The 19,400-nt window shown below is 42.6% G+C and overlaps 1 protein-coding gene across 1 annotated transcript; it reads left to right on the forward strand.

Annotated features, from left to right (window-relative positions):
* Nucleotides 1-1,930: 1,930 nt before the first annotated feature.
* Nucleotides 1,931-3,699, forward strand: Gpdh2 (Glycerol-3-phosphate dehydrogenase 2). The gene is made up of 7 exons (XM_018103217.3): nt 1,931-2,270; nt 2,329-2,535; nt 2,591-2,779; nt 2,927-3,110; nt 3,167-3,320; nt 3,390-3,482; nt 3,569-3,699. The coding sequence occupies exons 1-7, from the start codon at nt 2,049-2,051 to the stop codon at nt 3,597-3,599; spliced, it is 1,080 nt and encodes a 359-aa protein (XP_017958706.1). The 5' UTR covers nt 1,931-2,048; the 3' UTR covers nt 3,600-3,699.
* The last annotated feature ends 15,701 nt before the right edge of the window (nt 3,700-19,400 follow it).

Genomic DNA, 19,400 nt, shown 5'->3' on the forward strand with positions numbered 1-19,400 from the left:
GTAAAAAAAAGAAAAAAACCGAATATCCTCGCTAGCAAAAATCAAAGATATCTCAGTTGAATAACAATAGCCTCTGCTAAAAATAAATTTGTATTAAAAGCTTTATATGATTGGGAAAAACCATTAAGGAAAACAAGACACAAAATCAAAAAGTTTTGGATTTTTTAAAATAGAAAATTACGAAAAAAAACAAGCTAAAATTGAATTGAATATTTTATACAATATATACACAAATAAATGCCTATTTATGTATGTGCAATTTCTCTCCTAAGGGTATTCATAGTGCAGTCATATACATATGTACATAATATAAAATCATATAACATAATATGCTCATAGTGCATAATATACATATAACCAAATAAGCAATCCTGTTGATTGAGTTAATTCAGTTTAATAGCGATCAATCTTTAACACACGTATACACATACTTAAAATTCGGATGCGCTTCCTATTTACATACACGAATATAAGTTCTATTCTTTGACTTTGCCTATTTAATTGTCTAATTTTAATAATAATCAAAATAATGATTTCATGTGCTAGAAGGAGACAACGGCTTAGCCTAGTCGCCAACCACATGACTGTTATGTTAAGTAACGACACTGTTAACTATATAGTGATGACACTGTTAGCAAAACAGTAGAGTTATTGCTATAAAGGTCCGATTGGGAGAGTAGAAAATCAGGATAACAACAATGTGATAAACTAATCTATTGTAAAGATTTATCATATTTATCGAACATTTATCATCGAACATTATCATCACTTCTGTAGCCAGACTCTCAAAAAACTTGAACAAAGAGCAGGACAGAATGTTATGGAATCGATTGCGCCTGGCTCACTTTTATTTGATGTTTTTTGAGCCACAGTTAGTTTGTACATCTCCCTCGATGCTCTTAAATATTGTGTCATTCGGTTGCCACGCCCATTTGACAGCCTCAGCCGCCCACATGACCATTGTTTTGTCCGTTCGCTTGGCCAATGCTTGCGCCAACTCATTAAAAATTCCATTTTCATTTCGCCCATCATCCATTTTGATTTCATAGTCGAGTGGTATCGAGCGGGGGGTAGGAGGGTTAAGTGTGTGCGTGGATGTACGTTGGTGTGTGTGTGCGCATTCCGTTGAGCTCTGCAGTCGATGTCGCCAGTCGCAGTCGCAGTCGCAGTCGCAGTCGCTGTCGCAGTCGCAGTCGCACTCGGTGCACAATTTCAAAGTGTTTACTTTCTTGCCACATTGATTTCGCAGCAGAGACTTTCACTTTGGCTTTTGGCCTTTTAAATTGTTGGCCTGTGTGTGCAATTAAGTATTTTATTTATTCTGCTGTCATCTTTTCTGCTCCGGCTGCTCATAAATTAGTGAACACTTGTGCAGTGAACCTTAAACGAGTGCGTAATTAAAAAAGAAAGCCAGCAATGTGTGTACAGGCCATGCGAATACGCAATGCAGCTTCATATTTTACATGGCAAACATTATTGAATGGATATGCCATGAATTCGCATGTACAATGGACGAGCTGGACTGAGCCACAGTTAATTATTTGCCAGCCAGTTTGGCGAACGTGACGTATGCGTAATTTTTCACCCATCACATACGCTTATCTGGCGCCTGAAGGGGCAGTCGTTCGCATGCACGTTCGTAGGCCTCTGCACATTCTCTGATGAATTATTTGACCAGAACTCAATCAATAAGCATGCACGTACATACATACATATATACTACTACACAGGCTGTGTGCATGCGTGGCTTTTGTATACATAAATGAATACATACATATGCATGTATAAATATAAATATGCATAAATATGTAATTTACATTATCCTTACTTAAAGTCCGCCGCGTGCCCGTGAGAGTTTCGGATAAATGAATTGCAAATTTAACGCAATGTTAAACATCAAATTAACCCGAGGAGCTGCCAGAGGGCACGAGGCTCTACGGAGCAGTCGGCCTAGCCCAATCAATCAGAAACACATCATTCAGAAACACTCAGCGAAACTGGCACTCTTTATATATTCATTCACTCAGTTATAGAATCGACACACGGCTATGGCGGATCGGCTGAACGTCTGCATTATCGGCTCTGGCAACTGGGCGACGACGATTGCCCGCAACGTGGGCAACAACGTGGCCAACTCGCCGCTGATGGAGCCCAAGGTGAATATGTACGTCTACGAGGAGATGATCGAGGGTCGCAAGCTGACGGAGATCATCAACACCACGCACATCAATGTCAAGTATATGCCCGACTTCGTGCTGCCGATGAATATCGTGAGTAGTGCATCGACTTTGCTGTTCCCTGCAAGCAGCTAACGTGGCCCACGCACAGGTTGCCTATGACGACGTGGTGACGACGGCGCGTGATGCGGACATCCTGATCTTTGCCATTCCGCCCACCTTTGTGAACAGCTGCTGCAAGACTCTGCTGGGCAAGGTGAAGCCGCTGGCCCACGCCGTCTCCCTCATCAAGGGCTTTGAGCGCGGCGATGACGGCCAAATACTCCTAATATCCCATCTCATAATGCGCCAGCTAAAGGTGAGCTCAACCACCTCAGCTCTTCACAGAATAATTGCTTTCGTTTATCCTCCAGATACCGTGCTCGGTGCTGGTCGGCTGCAATTTGGCCCATGAGGTATCCAACAACAATTTCGCCGAGGGCACCATCGGCTGCCGGGATCAGAAGTATATGCGCATTCTCCAGGACCTATTCAAATCGAACACCTTTCGTGTGGTCGTCACAGACGATGCGGACTGCGTAGAAATCTGCTCGACCTTAAGGGTAAGCACATATAACTGTCTATTTATATCTCTGTATACCTATATCTCTATAGGTTTACATCTCTCTATATCTATGTATATCTAGTGATTCTTTCTCTACATCTCTCTATACTCCTTTATATCTTTCTATCTTCCCGACTTCACCCAGAACATAATTGCCTTTGGCGCTGGACTGGCGGATGGCATGGAGTTGAATGAGAATACTAAGGCTGGCGTTATCAGGCGTGGCTTTTTGGAGACTCTACAGTTTGTGGACGTGTTTTATCCAGGCAGTCGCTTGGCCACTTTCTTTGAGTCTTGCGGCCTCTCGGATCTAGTCACCAGCTGCTATGGTACGCAGTTTTTAACAGATCTTGAGATAATTATTTCTATTTTGTTTGCCTCGCAGCCAATCGCAATCGCAAGCTGGCTGAGGCCTTTGTCAAGACTGGCCAGCCGCTGAATGAACTGGAGAGTCTGCTCGTACCGGGCCATGAGCCGCTGGGTCCAGTGACCGCTGAGCTGGTGCACATTATGCTCAAGAAGAAGGGGCTGGAGGAGAAGTTTGTAGACCACCGAGCAGAGATCGAGGACCCTTTCAACTGAAGCATTTCATTTGATTTCATTCACAGATTTCCACTGTTCACCGCTGTGTTCCGCATCTGCACAGGCGTTTACCCACTCACGCGCTTGGTTGAAACTCTACGCTACGCACGCGAGGACATGTGAGTAGCCTGCAATTGAAAAAACAAAAAAAAAAACGGCCATGACCAAAACCAATATATGCTATCTATAATCTCTGTTCCTTTAGCTACCATCCCAATCACATTTTCCCGCTTTAGAATCGGAATATTTCTGACAAAGCTAAAGAAAAGCAGAAAAGCAGAAAATCCCATGTAAATTTTGTTAATGGCAAACATCAATAAACAGAAGCACAATTCATTTGATAGATGATTTCCATGCGGCCATTGTGTTGTGGGCCGTATATTTTAGAGCAATTGCAATGGCATAGCCGCACTCAGCATTCAAAATAATGAACAATGCCAATGAACTGACAAATACGTATACGCAACGTAGTCCTGGACCGAGCTCGGTGCGAGTATTCAAACAAAAGCCATGCACATTTTATTGTTGTGCGTCTTTTCTTTGGGGGTTCAAGTATTCCTTGAGGAAAGTGCACTCCATTGAATGCACTGACGCTCGAAGCACTTGGCAGGCACAAGCACGGAGCCCTGGGCCCAGAGCTCGACTACAAAAGAACTACAACGGAAATCACTTCACTCATAAATGGGTAAAAAGGAAGCGAGACCAGAGCACCATTGTTTCTCAACTATGTATCGAATAGTTTTCGGTATTGTTTAGGTTTAGGTTTCGGTTTCGGTTTTGTGCTTCAATTGAAATTGCGGGAAATGGGAGCACAGGCTCTCCGACTGCGTATAATGTCTGCTCGGCATAGAGGCGACTGCTTACCTCAGGCCATTCACAGATCACATGCCAAATGACCCACATACTCAGTTAGCACACGTTGTGCTCCATCTGCTTCCCATTCAGGCATTCTGTTTGGAATTTCAATTTTCAGTTTTACAGAGCCGAGCCGTAATTCGAGAACTCTGTGCTTAATTGATATTATAATTCCCTGACAATAAACATGAATATAATATGCATCGAGGTAGGAAGTTCAGGCATGGCGCGACCTTTGACCACTCGCTGAAAAGTCAATTGTTATTTATTTTAGCTAAATAATTTATTTATGCAATTTATTTACATTTGGGTTTTAGCCACATTTTTTTTGTTAGCATTAGTCTGCCTTTTTTTGTGTAATTAAATCAAATGACAAAGGCGCTTAGCGCTGATTTCGTTATGCATATGGGGATTTTCCAACTGGATTAGCTCATATCGCAAATTACTCAATTTGATTACATTAGCGCGGCCGCAGCCAGCGACAACAATTATTTAGTTTGATTACATTTCACTGGCGCACGGGACGTATGCGCGATATGCCAGATTATCGACGAAATCAATTAAGGCGAACTAGAAAAAACTGAAAAAATAAACACAACTAACTGCAGATTATAGATAATGCAAGTTGGAAGTTTATTTCAATTTAGAAATATATAAATATATACAGTATATAACTGTAAATATATAGTAATATAATGTTGGCATTGGCTTGTTAGCTCTGGCTGCGTTTGGTAGCCGACGCAGTCAACCAAACTATCCGTTTACGTGAGTCGGAAAAAGGGCCAAAAATGATATGGCAATGGGAAAAACTGTAAATTCCGAACGTATTTCGAGCATTTAGGCGCTCGGTTGGCTGTTGGGCTGTTGGGCTGGTCGGCCATGTGCCAGTTGGGCAAACAAAGCAGCGCCAGCAGACGGAGCCAAACACAGATGCAAACATATGAAAAGCGACAAAATTTGCATATCAACAGACGGCAGACGGCGGACGGCGGACGACAGACGGCAGGCAGCAGACAGCAGAGACGCTTTGTTTGCGAATTTCTTGTTGCATTTTGGGTAGCATTAAGCGCGCTGTTCCCGTTTTTCCTGATAATTACACGGTAAATTTGGCAAATGTGACGGCGAGTGTGTGCCACACACAGATACACACATGCACACATGCAGACATGCACACATGCAGATACGACGAGCACACCTGCTCGCACCTGCTAGCGAGGCACTTCTAAAAATAAATAACAATTTGGTACGATACACACGTCGTTCTGCTTATGTAAACGTATCTACCACTACACACACGCACAGTATCTGTGTGCGTATTGACTTGCGTGCGTGAAGTGCGCCTAAAAGTATACTTCATTTCCTGTTTTACACCGGAGCCAACTGCTTGGCAAACTGTGCATTGAGACAAACACTACAAATGGGCTGGCCACGCCTGCTGCTGATGCTGCTGCTATTGCTGCTATTGCTGCTATTGCTGTTGCTATTTGTGTTTGATTTTCTCCTTCATGGAATTGAGCAAACAGCGCCTAGACAAAAACAAAAACAAAACCAAAAGGCGGAATTGAAATATACATGGCAGACGAGTGTGTGAGTGTGTGCTCTAGCTGGTGGCTGTCGCAGATACGAGTAGTGGTCAAATACCCAATGTAACATCAGATATTCAAATTTCCAAAACTTTTGATGCATTCCAACTGATTTATTTGCACATGTGTGTCTCTGTTCAGCCGCTGCCTTATATTTCAATTAAGGTCTTGCACTCGACGCATTCGGGCTTAATGAATGCCAGCACATTTATGAATGTTTTTCCGTTATTTTCTCTCCGGTTTGTTTGTTCTTTCCATCAACTGACATCTTTGCAGCTGCTTGGTCAGCCTCGTAATTGTTTACTCGGAAAACTTTTGGCTTTTCACATTTTTCGCATATCAAATGTAAAATGATGCGTTTCTTTTGGCTAATGAATTTGTTAAAAGTTTCGCCAGCAACAACAACTTATATGAGAGCTGACCGAGTTTACTGTGGACAACACACACATACACCACACACACACACACATTTATGTATAGACACGCACAGGACGTATAAACTTTCTAACCACTTTCAAAACCGAAAAGTGAAAGACCAATAGACTCCGGCTTAGCCCAACAAAATAAAACAAAAAGCTTTTGTTTTTGTGGTTCAGTGTGACAGAGAGACAGAGAGAGTGAGAGAGGGAGAGAGAGAGAGAGAGAGAGAGAGAGATGAACAAAGTTCGAGTACATTGTTTGGCAGGAGCGTTTAACTATTTACAGGACCTAATTGACAGCATTAGAATCCAAAAACAACAATATAACGGCATTCTTCAATGCCCGTGAGTCTGTTTTAAAACGTCGTGTTTCGTAGCACACATCTCAAAACATTTGCAAATATTTTATGAGCACTTAACTTGGCCTCAACACACACACACTCACACATAAAGAGACACACATGCATGCAATAAAAAGTCAGAGAGAAGCTGGAGCAGCATCCGTTCGCATCGTGCTTGAATTGGCTTAGGGCTTGGGGGCAATTGGAGACGCTGCTATTGTCAGGGCAAGATGTGCGTGCGCCTTGAACGATGAAGTTAAGGACGATGCCGCTCACGATGAGGATGAAGATGAGCATGAGCATGAGCAGGGAGATGAGGATGAGGATGAGGATGAGGGCGACGATGACGATGCAGCATGACATGTTTTGTTAAACTCGAAACGAAATCAATTTAATAAACTGTCAATAATGCAGCGCATTATCGGTAAAATGAGCTGAACAACTTAAACAGCAACACACGCAGCTCACGCGAGTGCGCAGATGAGACCCGAGTGGAATGGGAGCTTACACAGAGAAAAACCGATGAGGATGTTGCAGTGAATGCCTTCATTCCGTGTATAGCTAGAATAGGTAGGTCAACTAGGATGATATTGTGGCTCCAGCTCTAAGACTGTGTCTCATTGGAATTAGAGTGGAGCTTTTTCTTGCAGTGTAACATTGAAAAGGCACATTTTGAAACTGATCTTTGGCATTAGCATATTTCGCTGAGTAGCAGCTGAGACTTTGCAGGAAGTGAATAGAACGTGTTTGCCCAAAGCCCATGATTGATGCCCCCAGATAAGTTTAGCTCAGACCAAATATTGCCTTATAATCAACATGGATAAATAAATACATCAAATGGACAATTTGCTCAGACTTCGCTTGCAGCTTGTTAACCTTTGCCCATAATTTCGCATAATTAAGGACAGAGCTGCAGGCAGACGGCAGACGGCAGACGGGCCGTAGTCATAATCTTAATTAAGAAAGCTGTCTTCAGCTGAGCTGCCATTTAGGATTCATGTCAAGTGGCTTTTATTATTAGAACTGACTGTTTGAGCTGTCAGTTTGCAGCGCTGTCAGCTCGCAATTTTGGCGAACTGGGAACGCAAGATATAGCAGGTGGGTAGCCGAAGTGTGTTTGCTTTAAAAATGCTTAGACTAAGATCCAAATGTTACTATTCACGTGCGCCAGCAGCAACAGCAGCCGCAGGAGCAGAAGGAACAAAAACAGCTTTGCCCTTTGGGAGAGGAGGGAAATGGAAATGGCAAGGCCGTCAACTGTGATGGAGTCTAGAATTTTATATGCCTGAAAATATTTTCATGGCAACGTACGATATTATTTCTTATCTCTGGACTAACGTGATACTCATCCGAAGGTGGGCGGCAAGGTGGGAATAGGGCTCGATTCCTTCGTTGCGATTACCATAACTATAAATATCGATTGCTTAGCTGACAGGCAGTGCTTAAAGCTGCCAGCACACACACACACACACACACACAGCTAGACATAGACATACGAGTCACGCCCCCAATTGGACATATACACACACACACGCGTGCACGCACGTGTGCAGGGCTCAACTTAAGGCTGTCATTGTTTTCGCCTTCGCCGGTTGCTCTCGTATCTGTGACGCTTTTATGTTTCAGCTATTGCCATTGCTATTGCCGTTTCTTTTCCACCTGCTTACACGGCTGCCTGCCTTATTTTTCTCTTTGACAAATAAATTGACATGCCACATTGCGATAGCGACAAAAATACACAAGAAAAGAAAAACACAGCCAGAGTCAGCCAGGTTAGCTGAAAAGCAGCTATTCCGCTGCATGTGAGGGAAATACTCTAACCACGCGCGCGACATTGGATACGGCTAAATACTCTAGTTGAGATTTAGTTAACAGAACTGGCATTTGTTAATGTTGAATGCATGTAAATACTATGTTAACTAGCATCTGGCTGAATAATGCATTTAAATTGATCTCTTTCTACTCTTCCTCTTATGCAGCTGATTGTCTCCCCTTGGCATACCCGACGTAATGGCTAAATACCTTGAGGAAACACGGGCCAAAGCGAAATTGTATCGACATCGAGTCGGTTTGCAGACGATATTTGAAGGTTGTTCTGCCATTGATGGCACCCCTGTGCCCATGCTGACATCCGCGTCCTCTCTCCTCTCCCTCTCTCCCAACAATGAATGTCAGAGCACGTACTAAAGGAATTCGTTCGTTTTGGCTGCCTCTCATTCTGTGTGTGTGTTTTTCTTTTTCTGTTTCTTTTCTTTTCTTTTTCTGTTGCGGAATTGACGTGCGAAGAGAATGGCGACAGCGACGGCATGAAAGAAATAAATATGCCACAATATGTTAACGACAAGCCCCCCACGCCCCCCCACTGCGCTTCTGTTACCCCGGCGAAGGTGAAGTACGTGCAAGTTTTACTTTTGACGTTGGCGGTAAATAAATATTATTTAAGCGACACTAAAAAATGGCATTCGATTATTCAGCAAATGTTTGTCGGCCGGCCGAAAGCTGCGAATGCCTAGATAAATGAAGACCGGCTCGGCTTTGCCACGAATTATGTGCAATAAATGGAATGTGGCAGCATAAATCATTAGAATAGATACCAGCTCCTCAGTGTCCCAGTGTCTCCTCAGAGTCTCCTGCCCGCCGAGGTTAGCCGCACGGCAACGCATGCAATCATTTTTCAATAAGCTGTATTAGCTTGTCAGCTGCCAGATGTAAGCATTACACATACGCCTCGTTGTGCGTGGGATTTGATTTATCATCGCCTCAGACTTAGCCAGCAAGAACAGAGGAGACATTAGGAGCGCATTAGTAAATCTCAAAATCAATGGCAAGTTCAGTTCTTGAGGGTCATTCACTGGAGCAGAGCAGCACATTACACCGACTCGCCCATCTGGGGACTTATAAACTTCAAGTATTGCCCTGTTGTCGGTGCTGCAATTGTGCTTCCCGGGCGGCTGCCAATAAGCTGGGCAATAAGCCCGCTGCATCGCCAACTAGCCATAATTACAACTTAATGGTGTTCACATGTAAGCTGTTGCCAGAGAGAGCGAGAGAGAGAGAGAGAGAGAGAGATAGACCCGTCGGAGGTAATAACTTTATTAATTACGCACTGGACACGGGACACGAGCTGGAGTCGGAGCCCCAAATTCCCTGGTAACAGCTGGCAGCGGCATCCCGTTTGGGCCAATATTAATTTATTCTATTTCCTTTTACGGCCTCAAGTGAATTAGAGGCAGAAAGTGCTTAAGCACTTTCCTCGAGCTCGACTCTTCCTCCGTTTCCAAAAACTTTCCGCCCGTTTAGTTTATTATGCATGCGACAAGAACAATTAAAGAAGACCCCCAAAGTTGCCTAATTGTTGTCCGACCCCGAAAGGAAGCCGAGCTCAAAAGTAACTCAGCTCGAGTGCCAAACAGCAAAGCAACGTTAGTTCGAAAACTTTAGACTTAAATCAACATATCTAAGCAGATCAACAGATTAGCATTGTTCATTGATGATGCGAATATTAGGCGAGAATGCAAGTGAAACGCACGAATGTTTGAACTCAACAAGCTAATTAATAATCGAGATGCTTGAGCGCGTGGCCAGTAGAAAATACCGCATAATTACACACAAGCGAATGCATCACTTGTATTTGTATCGAATGCCACGGCTCAATCCATGCGAGCATAAACCAACCAAAGGCTGCTCCTGCTGCTGTCGGTCTCCGCCTGCTGCGCACATATGGCAACTATTTGGCTCGAAATTGGTATAAATGATGGGGATAAAGCGTAACGCTGGCAATAAATAAATGCTCAGCACATAAACAAATACAAATACAAGCACAAATACATGTGAGGGCAGTAGCCGTAGCCATAGCCGTAGCTGTAGCCGTAGCTGTAGCCGTAGCTGTAGCCGTAGCCGTGGATTTCCCCTGGGGGAAGGACAGCGCAAAAAAGTAGGCAATGATTTTTATTAATTGATAAGCATTTGCAACAAGTTGCCATCCAGTTGCGCCTTCTGTTTATTTGCGGAGCGTGTTCAGCTGTGATATATATACATGTACAAGCTCAGCTCCTTCCCCCAGCTGCACCATCAAGATTATGTGATAAATACTTTCATATGCGACGGTAGATTTAAGGCAGCTTCTCATGTGGAACTGATTAGAGCGGCGCGATAAGCCCGTGGCACAGTGGCACACAGGCATTGAACGTGGAATGTGGCCCACATCAAGAGGAGCCGAGCTGGCATACGAGAGATGTCATAGAAATGCTGCCTTTTTATAAATACATCAAAGGCAAACGCATTTCTATAATAAGAAACCTCCGCAAAGGCGCAGCAGCTCGCTGCGACTTAAATTTGGATTCAAGGAGTGCGCTTTGTACTAATTACGCGATTGCAAATGTTGCTTGTGTTTCGTCAGCCATCGGCATTGGCATCGATTTGAATTATAATTACAGCAACTAATTAATTAAAAATTCAAGTTTCGAACGTCGCGAACACAAAGAAAAGAAAAGCCAAAGAGGCACGTTCAAAAGTGTTTACGGCTGAATAATTTGAAAAGCTAACTGAGCAAACAGAAAAAAATGAAATGCTGCATTCTTCAAACTTCGCCGATACTCGAAAAAAAAAAAATAAATAAAAATAAAATTTCCACGAAGCCTGCAAATGTAAAAAAAGTTGGTTTTTTTTTTTTACCAGAAGAAGAAGAAGAAGAAGCGGCACAAAGTTTGCTTTTTCTTGAGCAATAAAACAGCGAACGTCGTATGAGTGCTGGTCGGACTGGGGACTGGCTGGCAGGAGGCGGGCTGAGGTAGCTAAGAAAAATGTGCACTTGTCAGCGAAAGAAAAGCAAAGAAGAAAATGAGCAGAGGAAAGTGGGTAGGGGAGGAAGTTGTAGGGGAGGAGGGAGTGGGGGACTAAAGGACTCTGCTGCGCTCTTAGCAAAGCCGAAATCATTAAAAAGCCAACGTAATTGATAAAGGAACATCAGGGTGGCCAGATAGAGCGAGAGAGAGAGAGAAGGGGAGTGAGAGAGAGAGAGAGAGAGAGAGAGAGAGAGAGAGTGAGTGGATGCATAGAGAGAACAGCAGCTGTAGTCGGATAGGGCACAAGTTTATAGCGATGACATCGTTAAAAGTCTGCCGAGTACTTGCTCTCTTGCTCGCAGAACACACACTCAAGTGCCTCAAGACGACCGAATTAGTGGCCACAAATTGGCTGCGAGCGTCTTGAGATTTTCCAATGTATGTTTAAGTTTTCTGCCCCCAATCTTTCTTGCTCTTTCGCACACACGCCCACACACTCACGCACACACACACACACTTGCACAGTCTCGCTCCGTTTCAATCTCAACTGCACATATTTGGGCGGTATTTGGCGAATTGCGGAATGCAAATGAAATGCGGCCAAATATTTTTCATTCGAGACGTTTGAGTTATTTCTGCATCGTACTCAATGGCGTTTGTATTTTTATGGCAACTGCTTTCCAGTCCTTAGCTCCAGTCCGACCCTCCAATCTCCCTTCCATCCTCTGCGCTTAAAACAATGCTTACAAAGGCAACTGACCCCACTGAAATGGTGAAATGCACCCCAGCATTTGGCCCCCGGCCTGGCCCCGACGCGGACGCGGCCCCGGCCCCACCTTTGCCACGGCACTTAAGCCAAACTAACAAAAGTTCGCATTTATTTGACTTCGCATCGGGACGAGAGGCTGTGTGGAGCAATTGGTACGGCTGCCGGGGTGGATCTCAAGAGAAATGTGCTGTATAAGTCATTTGCATAAGTTGCCCGGACACAGTCTGAGCCGTAAGTAAAGTCGAATTTTTGTTTTCGCAATTGTGCAGAAAAGTGGCGGCCGCATATTAAATCAAACGCAAACGCGTAGAAAAATGAAACCAAAAACAAGAAAAAAAAAAAACGAAAAAGAAAATTATAAAAAATTCTCAGAGAAACGTAGAAATTACAAAGTTTTTAGCAGGCCAAAAAGTTTTTGGTAAAAAATATTTGTGTGCTCTAGAGTCACTCTGAGAACTTGTGATACGAGTAGATGGCATAGTTTGCCCGATCGAAAGTCATTCTGAATTTGCATATTATGTTGCAGCAAGTTAGACCTCAACTTGATTTCATAGAAATTTCCTCAGATCGACTTAATTCCTATTAATCATATATTGATATGATGTGTTAGAGTGAGACAACTGCTTAGTTTAACTTTTTACTATAGTAATGTTAAGGCTAGATATGTCACTGTTAAGTGTATAGTGATGGTAATATTTTGCGACTAGTTTGCTTTGCATTTCAAAGATTAAGTTATGTACAGCACTGTAAAGTTAACAGTGGTGTGCCATCGTGCTAGATCTGTTAGTTAACATTATCTGCAATTTGGGTAACCTAAAGAGTATTTTAACAGTGAGACTACTGTAATAGCACATTCATGTATAAGAAAATTAGTTCCACTTATAAGGCATATATCTATTTGCTTTTCTCTGTATGTGTGTATCGATGTTTTGCCCTAAATTGTTGCTGTCAAAATTTAATGTCTACAGTTTAGCTCAGCTACGCATCGTTAATCAAAACGCCTTTAATATCGAGTCAGGTTATGTAAATAAACAATTACAAGCATTTATGTGCGCACGCACACGAGTGTAAACAGACACACATAAGCCCACACTCACACACACGTTTGCATAAAGAGACTTACACACGGGCACAAATTTTGCGGCTTAAAGTTAATTCATTTTGTAAGTGTTTACCTAACCTGGCATTAAAACGGCTAGAGAGCTCTTCCCCCATTCTGTGTAGCTGCCTTTAGATACCTACGTAAATTTGATAAGCACGACGAGTGTGTATCTGCCCACACACACATACACACACACACACACAGATACACACACATACAATCGCGCGCATACGTAAACAAACAGAGGCAGGAAGGAAACGCGGCGGATTCACTCAAGTGCAAATATTTCAATTTGATACTGATAAGTCGCATTAATGTATGTGTGTATTTAGCAGGCAGCCATACAGCAGCAGGCATTTAGTATTAGACTAGATCGAAATTTGAAAGCATCCCACTTAGTGCGCGCGAGGGCCACGAAAAATCCTTTTAAAAACTTATTCGTTTGGCCAACAAATAAGCTCGGGCCGTGAAATCTCAACCTCTCGTCCTCTCCCCCTCTCCCCCCTCTCTCGCTTTCTATCTTCCTCTGTATGTATCGATTACTTTGTCTAATGCACTTTGCAACTCAAACTGATGTCGAAACCGAATCTGCTGCAACTGTAACTGAAACTGTTGCCAAGTGCTGGCCGAAGAACTCGAACAACTTGCTCCAGGCAGCTGAAATTTTGCTAAATGGATAGTTGGATACTGTATATGGAGAGATAGAGGGAGAGAGAGAGAGAGAGAGAAGGAGAGAGTGGGAGAGTGTGGCAGACACTCAACATCAAGTAGATGAGGCAATGACAGAGTCAGAGATTTAAGCTCGACAGGCACTTGAGAGAGAAATTTTGATTTCGTGTTGAGTTTTTCAACATGGGAAATCTAGTAAAATCATATATATATTTAATTGCTTCATCAAAGCCAAAGTCATTCCCAATTTCATAGCTCTCGTGTTTTTCTGTTTAATTGGATAGCATAATTTGTCATTTTATTATTGCTTAGGACTACAAACTGCATATTGAGTATACGCCATGCAGCACAATCTATTCATATTATGCATACATCGTGCTTGTTTATTGTCGGTTGTCTGTTGTCTGTTTCATTCTTTCTGTCAGCTATTTGCCCTCTTTCCGTCTGGCATCCGCTCGGCATCGAAAATGTTTACCATGATAATTGTCCTGTACGGCTGCTACTGCGAGCATCGATGGCATTCTGTTTGCTTCGAGCTTCCAGCTTCGAGCCAATAAACTTTTGGCAGCTGCAGCTTGCTTGTCGGCAAAATGTCTATGCACTTTGCACACTGCCAGTTGCTGTCCTCTGTCGTCTGTCGTCTGTCGTCTGTCGGCTGTCGACTGCTGACTGTTTCCTCTGCCTGTTGGCACTGAATTATTTATATTACGAATTACATTTATTGCTGAATGTGCTCAGAGTATGCCCAGGCCGTTCAAGCAATCGAATAAATTGCAATTCCATGCCCAGCTCAACGAATGACAGTTATAATGAAAGGATTAGAGCAATGTGTATTTAATGCTTGGTGCTTAGTTGAAATTTAACTCAAATTGTGTGATCATGAGAGGCAGCTCGATTAATTACTTTTGCCCACTTTGTGGGTCAGATAGCTGCACTTAATTGCTGAGTTTACCATAAAATTTATTTTCGATTTTTAACACAGCCTAGCTGCACTATGCAGTCCCATGCCTTAGCCCTAGCGCCGAGCCTCAGGGGCGTTTCCTTGTCTTAACCCAAATCGCGCCATATTAAGACGTCAGGCGCCAGACATGCAAGCACTTTTGACTTCTGTGTGCAGCTCGCGTGAGGGCGCATGGAAAGCGTTTGCAAAGCGCCCGAAGATAAACTCGAATTTGCATGTTTATCAACACTGTCAGTGCAAAAGGGACGAAGCCTACACATACATATATATTAGTAATTAGAACGAAATTCAATTCAGAGTTACTTTAAACTAAATATTCAGTTTAATTATAATGAATCAGTTGACTAAAATCCGCTTAAGTCGTCTTCTAAAAATGCTGCGCTCGTTGCACTAATGAAAAATACACTGCATGATAATTGACGCAGAACTAAGGGGTAAATATAACCGAGGGGAAAATGTCACAAGTGTGAAACTAAGAACTAAAAAAAAAAGCAGAAACAGGAAAATCTGTGACTGCGAGCGACTGTTAACTTGCCAACATGCGCCTGGAAACTGTACAGACATAAACTTAATGCCATTGTGTGTGAGTGTGTGTGGCTGTGTGCCTTTGTGCGAGTCGGTGTCACGCTAACCTCAAAATTGCCGCCAACAATTTAACAAGCAGACGTTGAGGGAAAAATATGTCAAACAAGTGGGTAAGAACGGTAAAGTAGTCGGCGGCGAGAAGCGCTGTTTCTTTTTCCTTGCTTTCTGCTCTTTCGAACGAAAATTGCGTTAACACGCATACACACACACACACGCATGCACACACCCACACACACATCGCGGGGGCCATAGTCCCCATAGTCGAATTACCAGCATAAAAAGTGGCCAACACACGAGCAAGCACACACAAATATTCCCGCCACGTTTTGAATTATGCATGTCTGCCACATACTCTAACTATCTCTCCCGCTCTCTCTCTCTCGCTCTTATTTCCTCTCTTCTCTCTTTCTCCTTCCGGTACTCTTTCGCTCTGTTGCTCGCCAAAAAGCAAGAGGCGACAACAACCCATTGCGAAGAAAAATATGCATATTCGCAAATAAAATGATTTACAAAAAAAAAAAAAAAAGAAGACGCAATGGATGACTAAGTTAAAAATTACAGACTGACAGATACTATAATATTTTTGAGATTTTAAATATAGCATATCAATAGAAATCTTGTAGACGTAGGCAAAAAACATGCGATGAAAACTCTTTAATAAATTACACAAAAAGTAAAAACATTTTCTACTCAAATTTATATATTAATATAATGCAGTCGAGTCTCGATAATTTGTATTCGAGATCGAAATCGAAAATAATCTATCCCCTAGAATAAATTTGATCTCGATAATTTGAATTTTTGTGTAAAAAAAAAAAAAATAAATAAAAAAATATATAAGGATAAAATTTACGTGCACATTCACAGTAAATTGTAATATTACAAAAAATAATTAAAATAAGAACTCCCTCCACTTTTATACATATACATAGAACTATATAACTCACTTGCTAACTGTCTAATGGCGTACAATAATCTACTGATAAAATCCCCTGTTTACCCTGTAATAGTTTCTCAACCGAGCGAGAGTCGTGGTCTGCCTCGCACTGCCTTCGCCATTCTCGACACTCAACATGCAAATGCGCTGCAGGAGACCCCGAATAATGGCTGTGGGAGAGAGGCACTAGCGTGGGACAGCGTGTGGGCCAACAGCCAGCAGGAAGGACATATTTGTGTATTATGCTCTTATAATAACTAAATTCGCTGCCACCGAAATCAGAGGGGCGCATTCATTTCAAGCAAACACACACGAATATTCAAGGGGCAATGATGTCACTATTTCTCTTTGTCTCTGCGTGTGTGTGTGTGTATGTGAGTGTGAGTGCATCAAATTGAAAGCAATTTCAGTTTCTGGCAAGGGCTATTAAGTCATCGTACTATTCAGTGAGCAGCGGAAACTGAACAACTGAACCGTTGGCACTCGACCGAAGTGTAACTAGAAGAGTTACATATATGTACATCCAGTTGAGTCAAAGCCAATTTCAGTCGCATCATGAAAAATATATTAATTATGCTGCCAATTATTCACTCGACATTTCATTAATAATTACTATGAGTCAACTGCAATTAATATATTCGCATTATTTTAATATTTTGTATTTTTGCTATTCATTGCAATTCAATCAATATTAAGTGCCCTCAAGGCACGAGCGCCGCAAACGCGAGTCAAAGCAATTAAATGGGAAAAAAACGAAAACACTTCAGGCAGCGCAATAAATCGCGTGACTCTGAGCCCATTTCCCAGCAAGGGCAAGATATTATAGCCCTTCACATCATATATAGCTCAAGTGGCCGTCATTTTGTGTGTGTGTGTGTGTGTGTGTGTGTGTATATGGCATTTTTTACTTTTAATTTAAATTTGTCGCTTCACACGTGACCTTGACACGGGTCCGCTCTTGGCGGCTAAACTTTTCTGTGGCCTCATAAATTTCGTATTGATTTCCGAGTTTCAAAACTGATGCGAATTATCGTGGCGGCAGGCCCGAGTGTACAATGAGCAATGAACAATGAACAATGAGCTGTGAAACTTTATTGACTCTTTTTACTGTTACAAATTTACTCGATAGCACCCGGTGACTGCAAAGTTTTGGATGCTTTACGATGCGAGCAGTTGCTCCTCCTCGACTGCTTCTTCTTCTCCACTTCTTGTTGCCCATTTATGCAGTAAAACCAAGAACAACATAATTTAGTCAAACAACAATAAACTGCTTCTGCTTCTCGACTCGACTTGTTTTCTAGGGGGAGCACTGCACATATTCATACACACACACTCACACACACGCACAGAGAGACTCGTATAAGCATATCTACTCAGACAGTAGGAAGTCGTAGCGGAAAATGTAACTGAAACTGTTTGGGGAAATTCTGGAAAGTTTCTTTGCGCTTTTCTTTTTTCCCTGTTCTGTTCCGTGCGCTTTTTTGTCAAAATGTAATAAACTGCAAACAGTGGCAAAAATAATGCGAACACATAAAAAGTGCGTCAAGCTTTTTTCGTATCAGCCTCAATGTCTCGACATCTCCATTTGCCCCCCTGCCCGATCCCTCTGCGGAGCTGTCTGCTTATTGTTTTATATTATTTACCCTTTCGCAATCGCCGTTGAAAGCATTGCTCAACGCCGCGGCGCGTGAGAGGGGGCAAACTTGGCTGCAGGCCTCTGCTGGGTTGATTTAATTGGCGAAAGTTCTCAATCAGCTCAAAGGATCTCCTCTGAATTGGATTCGAGTCGAGTCGAGTCGAGTCGAGCGATATTTATAGCTCAGAGCGACCGCGATAGATGTGGCTACGAGCAATGGCAGCTGTTTGTCCACCAAATTAATGAGTTGTAAAATCTAAAATTATTGTGCCAATTCGTAGCTTCATTAAGTGCAAAGCCCAGTGACAGTGTTGACTAACGCCACACAGTACGCAGTCCGCAGTCCACGGTCGACGCTCGACGCTCGACGCTCGACAGTCATTGGCTAATGAAAGTCTCGCGACAAATTTGTTTGGCCAACGGCATTTTTTCCCAGCGTCTGTTGACAGCTCATTAATGAGAGACAAATAGAATGCATGTGTGCGAGCGAGTGCGCAATACGATGAGCGAGACAAATGCTTTTTTGTTTCATTTTCTCGTTTCTTTTTTCTTTTTGCCAATTGTGCAACTGATTGCCTTGTGGCAGACACGACCTCGACCTAGTTCCGGTCGCCGACACATGCCTCTGGCTCGCAAATCGAATCGAGGCTCCTCAGCTGTGCTTACTTGTGAGCTTTTATCTCGACGTCCCTCGCAGTTATGACAAATTGTACGACTCATTTCACTTTGCTTTCCCTGACACTTATCACACTTGTCACACTTGAAGGCACCAACAAAGTGGGCGTGGCTGCCAGCGGCACAAAAAAGAAAGAAAGAGAAGAAACTGTAAATCAAATAAAATACGCCAACCTGATTTTCTTGAATTCAATTTTATTGCTCTCGCACTTGTGGTCCAGCGATTTTTATTGATTTATATGAGGTGGTGCAAAAAGAGAAGTATGAGTGCAAATTATGGATAAACAAAAAGTCTCAAGACTAAGACTTTATTTATATGAAATCCACTTTTACAGCAAGCGATGGCGCACTTCAGCTTCAGCGAAGTCTCGACAGTTACGCAAAATAAAATAATCTTATTACTGCTGCTATAATCCATGCTTCATAAACTCAAACTTAATGCAAACTCGAGACGACGTTCGCCACTAATGCCGACGAGGAAAATACAGATAAATTCCTAGAGCTGAAAATGATGACTTCAGTGCAAATAAAGCAAAATTAGCTCGAGTGAAATGTGAGCAAAAAATGTAATTTATAGTGGCTGAAGAATGTGGGCAGTGGGCGTAACCATAATATGGTGGCAAACAGTTGCTTTTTAATTAAAAAGATTTCCCTTCATCAGCTTTGTTAAGTGCAAGTTCCTTTTGCGTTTATTAAACTTGAGCGACGGCGCACAGTGCGT

Source organism: Drosophila navojoa, chromosome 5 (genome assembly GCF_054131105.1).
Source record: "Drosophila navojoa isolate 15081-1374.11 chromosome 5, UAZ_NAV_1.0, whole genome shotgun sequence".
Classification (NCBI taxonomy): Eukaryota; Metazoa; Arthropoda; class Insecta; order Diptera; family Drosophilidae; genus Drosophila; species Drosophila navojoa.

What these genes read in the sequence shown, in the direction of transcription:
- Gpdh2 (XM_018103217.3), top strand. Translation starts at nt 2,049, where the DNA reads ATGGCGGATCGGCTGAACGTCTGCATTATCGGCTCTGGCAACTGGGCG. An exon ending in TCGTGCTGCCGATGAATATC is followed by an intron (nt 2,271 to 2,328) that starts GTGAGTAGTGCA and finishes GCCCACGCACAG; the next exon opens with GTTGCCTATGACGACGTGGT. An exon ending in TCATAATGCGCCAGCTAAAG is followed by an intron (nt 2,536 to 2,590) that starts GTGAGCTCAACC and finishes TTTATCCTCCAG; the next exon opens with ATACCGTGCTCGGTGCTGGT.